The 5,155-nt window shown below is 45.1% G+C and overlaps 1 protein-coding gene across 1 annotated transcript; it reads right to left on the bottom strand.

The window, feature by feature from the left end:
- Positions 1-223: 223 nt before the first annotated feature.
- On the bottom strand, positions 224-4,311 carry fbxo30a (F-box protein 30a). Its single transcript, XM_037694672.1, has 3 exons — positions 4,257-4,311; positions 698-2,732; positions 224-427 (listed from the first exon to the last, which is right to left on the bottom strand). Exons 2-3 carry the CDS (start codon positions 2,678-2,680, stop codon positions 224-226), a joined length of 2,187 nt encoding a protein of 728 aa, XP_037550600.1. The 5' UTR covers positions 2,681-2,732; positions 4,257-4,311.
- Positions 4,312-5,155: the final 844 nt, after the last annotated feature.

The following is a 5,155-nucleotide window of genomic DNA, read 5'->3' as shown; positions in this document are numbered from 1 at the left end:
GTATTAATAAAGTGATCAGAGAACACATTCAGAACGTGGTGACTGTTGTCCGCAGCTGAAATACAAACTGGTTCCCACCTGATGTTGTGAAGCAAAAGATGGCCGACAGGCTGAGGCTCCAGCAGGCGTTTAGCTTAGAACTGTTTGAACGGGTTAATGTCTGTAAACGCAGGAGGAAAACGTATTGCAGAGTTGTTCCGGTCAGAGAAAAGCTGAAAAAGCTTCATGCTACTGGTTTGAGAACCGATCGTAAACATCGTCCCTCCTTTGTGAGCTCTCTGGTGAAGCACATGCAGGGCAGAGGGATCGCTTCCTCCCGACGAGATATCTTGTTAAACTTGCATTTCTTCAGGTGGTCGGCCATGCTGGCGATGTTTGCAAACTTCCACTCTTTCACTGTGCCAAAGGCCGTACTGAAGCGCCACACCTGAAAAACAGAAGGCGGCGGCGGCGGCGTGTTATTTCTTACGCAGTGAGGGCAGGTCAAAAACAAATAAAAAATGTTGCTACAACCTAAAATTTGTAAAAGCTGAGAAATAGAACACTCTAAATGCGATGCAGTAGTATCGCACAAATAAAAGAAACGGCTACAAGCCATCGAAATCTGAATTACAATATCATAAAGTAACCTCTGACATGGACGGCTTTTATCGAATCACTAATTTCAGACCCCATGTATCGACTGCAGAGTTCTCACCTTGTGCGTTATTTGCCACGAAGGGGAGCCGTCGTCACGCCGTTTCTTCTCCCACAGCAGGACGACCATGCCGCGCATCTGAAGCAGGCTGGCGCACACGTCCCTCATGGTGCGGGACGCTCTGGACAGTTGGCACAGGCTGAAGCCGTCGAGAAAACTCGCTACATGTTGCAACACTTCGAATGGAAGACTGCTGAACTGATCGCTCTGAGAGTCACCGTAGAGGGTCTTTCTTGAGAAGCGGTCTCCAGCATTCAAGGGTAATCCAGGCTGGACCCCAAATGAACCGAGGTGTCTGTCGTGGATTATTCGAAACCCCTGCACAGATGGACAGAACCGCCTCTGAGAGTAGGTGCAGCCGTAGTAGGCCAGGGGACACCGCTGCTCCATCCAGCCATTGAGTCCAGCATGGATGTCCCCGTGGACGTTCTTGAAATGAGACGAGAACTCGTCCCGTCGGAACAGCTGCCCGCACACAAACGTGAACATGGAGCGCTGCTTGGTTTGATATCGAGCCACGCATTCCAGCACCAGATCCAGCCTGAGAGTATGGAAAGGGCTGGGGTTGGAAAGTTGCGGACTGGCGTGATCGCAGGCCGAGGCTGAAGCGATGTCGCCCACCATGGTGTTGGTTGCCAGAATGGCAGAAGGGAAGGAGAACGTCTGAGTACCAAAGTCAATGTGGTAGCCATCAACAAACCTGCTGTCGGAGATCCCCCTGCCTCCCGGAGAATCGCCGAGGCAGAACAGCAGAGCTGCGGTGATGAGATCGATGCCATGGAGGCCCATGGGATCATCCGCGACCTCCAGATCAGACGTGTCCACTGCTTTGTCCTCCATTTTTGCTCGAAACAAGTAGGGGTCTGACAGTAGGGCCCGTCGTCCATTGAATGTAAACATACTTATTCCTCGAAGCACTTCTACGTTCTGAAGTTTACGCTCCAAACACCTGTACCTGAGTTCAGTGGGTAAGTGTTGCAAGAAGTTATTTGTCACGTGATCAGACAACAGGAATGGCATTGGGGGTGGAAGTGGGTCCTGTTGAGGCACAGGGGGCTCTGGTGCTACATTTGGCATGTAATCCTGAGGCATCTCTGGCCAGATGAGACCAGGATTATTAATTGATTCATGGATTAAGTCCTTTTCTTCAAAAAGCAGCTCTTCAGCCCAGTTAACAGAATTTACATTTCCATCTGTTTCTACAGAGCAGTCTACTCCACCTACTGCCCCGAGCTCACACTCTGAATCAGAGTCACCGTCTTGCATTTCTACATTCTTCTCACTCCCAGCAACAAACACACATTCCCCGTTTTCTCCACTATGGATCGCTCCATTCTTATTAGTCTTTTCCCCGTTCAGATTTTCTACAAGCACATTAATCTGGTTGGAACTAGTCAAGATGTCCAAGGCAGCAGCTAAACTTCTGCTCGTTTCTTCTGAACACAAGTCATTGTAAGGTTCCTCCTCCATTTCTACTGCTTCATTACCCGACTCCGTCTCTGGCACACCGGATGCTACGGGCATTTTATCACTTTTATCTCTTTCTTTGTCTCCATTCTTTGACACATTGGTTGCAACTTTCAGGGACTCTAACAGCATCCTCTGATCCTGCAGAGCCAAGGCCATGTCTAGCTGCTCCACCTCATCAAAGTCTTTGCTCAAGTTTTCGTAGGACTTGCGATCAGCGTAGCTCACGGGCCAGCGGTTCCACTCCATTGTACAACATACTATGCTCGCAGGGCATGTCTCAAGATGTTTGGCCATCTTGGTCCTCGGGATAGTGAAGGGGCAGCCAAACCCACTGTTTAGGCAAGGCAGTCGCTCGTACGGACACAGCAGACGATGTTCTTCCAGCTTGCACGAATGAAAAACTGCTCCGCAGACGAGAGGACAGCCGATAAGATCGCAGGACAAACCTGGCTCTGGTCTCGTCATGCATCGCCTGTTAATGCATTTAAGGCAGTGAGGGTGCAGGTTCTCCATTTTTAGTGATGCTCCTTGGCTATGCCCGAGGGAAGAGGTCAAAGGTTCAACCCTGTAAAAAAACAGACATGTGTTGTATAGAAAATAAAACTGCAGCATTAAAGCACAGCCATAAGTTCTCACACTCGTTCTCCATCACTGCTTCTCTTACTCCATGTTTAGTTAAGTACGTCACCATCGGTCCTGATTCAGCTGCTATCTTGGTTCTAATCACAAAGCGTGTGATTTTCCTGCCCAGCAGGGCCACCGCCTCCAAAAAAACTATTTTTTTCTTGGCTAGTAGGTTGGAATAATGGGAATATACTTTGATCAAATACACAGAATTTTATTTGTATCCAGTTGTTGATTTCCTATTTAAGAAACAGTTGAGGTGCAACAAAACTTTCGCTCCAGTAAGAGCTGCTTGATCTTCTTGAAGACGCACAAAGATTTATTCAACAACTCAATGCACAGTTTATGTTCTCAAATGCAATTTGATCCATCAGCACTTACTTTTCATCACCAGCAAAATGTTGAACTGGTAATGATGGTATAACAGGTTCTCCATTTTTAGTGATGCATAGCCAAGGAGCATCACTAAAAATGGAGAACCTGCACCTTCACTGCCTTAAATGCATTAACTGCAGAAAATTCTGGTCTCGTCATTGCAGAATTTTCTGCTGTAACAAACTCATCTACTGGAGTGAATGCAGGTTTACTACTAGTTACTTATAAAAAACTTAAAATAAACTGATAAATTTCCACTAAATACGTTACTCAGAACATTCATCAATCAGGGTTTGATGAAAGTTTCATGCCAGATCTCTAAAAATTTGTAAAACGTGTCTATTTTTGTGACGTTTCACATCTTCATTGGAAATTCAGGACTTTATTCACACCATAATTGTTTTTATTATTTAAATCTGTAACTTCCTATTTTTTAAACCAAGTACATGATCTTAGCATCACGTGGACGTAAATTTAAAGCTCTTTGAAATTAAATATTTTACTCCAACATGAAGATGTTTAAACATTTTGTTAGCATGTCTACTGGAAGACTACAATCATGTCATCGGTTTCAGTCTAGTTAAAAATAATCTTAAATCGTTGAGGTTTGGATTCAGGCTCTTTAAAGAAACACAGCCAAGAGGTTCATGAGCCTAAAGCTCATTAGCCGGTGTTGCACAAGGATTTGTGCCACAGAAGAATCATTTAAAACCCGGAACAACGCCACCAGCCCACACCACAGTTTGACACAGAGCTATTGTTTAAATGGAGCCAACAGCAGCCAAGTTACGCAAACAGCTGGCAGGTTAGCAGTTTGCAACACAACAACGCAACAGCCGGTTTATTTACGTCTTCACGGTTTGTGCTATCGTATCACCATGACCTAGTTAACTATATGAACTTTAGCGTTAGTGATACCGAGTTTGGTTGACTGATGAAACTGAAAACCTTGAAAATTACTAGCTAAACGTGAATTGACAACACTTCGAGATTGTTAGCATTTGCGGCTAAACGGTTAGCTAGCAGCCGGCGCTGAAGGCTGAGGTTGCTTTTTTTGGGAGAACACCGGTAGCTTCTGGAAACGGCTTACCTAAATTCCAGGAGCCTCGAAGAGTTTTTGTTTCCACGTTCCCGCGTAAATAAACTGTCAATATAAGCAACACAAACTGTTCCTCACAACCCGAGGCGCGACTTTGTCCGATTTATCTGGTCACCAGTGGCTGAGTTGTTCTTCTGGTCGGTCAGGATTGGAGCCGTGTTGATCCTGGTTCGGGACGCCGCAGTATTACGTCATTACGTAAAATGGCTAATGGTCGACCACAATTTGTAGCCCGGCTCGTAAGGCGGCTTATAAGTGGGGACGGTGTTTGCTATCCACTTCGAGCGACATATTAACCAAACACTCGGCTCGGATCCAGTGACAAGACACGCGTACACGTTCTTAAATGTCAAGGTTGCGATTATTCTGAATAAAGTTAGTCAATCAGTTGAATATGATTAGATACAGGGGTCCGTGTTAACCAACAATCCATTTCTGCTAATGTTTACGTTTCTAATGCAAATTTATTGTTATGACAATAAATTTAGATCGCTCTGATGGGTCTAATATACGATTTAAGGTGACATCTCCCCGCCAGACAAGCGGTTTACCCTCAGTGAGAGGCAGGCTCCTCCCTTGCATTTCTTTATCTCCTCTACCCGGGTCGTATTCCGGCTGACTTAAAAGGAACGCGCACAGAGCTATTCGGGTTTATGGGCGCAGAGTTGTGACACAGCTCTGAAATGACAGACTGGGGAAAACCCCAAAGACCAGTCACTGTCATTCTCAAACAACTGGGAAGTGATTTGCAGAATTTCAACAATCATACATCCACGCTAATATTTTACATGTGTTCTTATTAATCCATGTAAATTACAAAATAAATAAATCACAAATTGACTGGACAGTTTAATTTTATTGCTATTTTTTTATTGATATCTCAATAATGT

This window comes from Nematolebias whitei, chromosome 21, assembly GCF_014905685.2.
Source record: "Nematolebias whitei isolate Nwh7 chromosome 21, NemWhi1, whole genome shotgun sequence".
NCBI classification, from domain to species: domain Eukaryota; kingdom Metazoa; phylum Chordata; class Actinopteri; order Cyprinodontiformes; family Rivulidae; genus Nematolebias; species Nematolebias whitei.
Note: the sequence above shows the minus strand (reverse complement) of the source record. Positions and strands in the feature narration are given on the sequence as shown.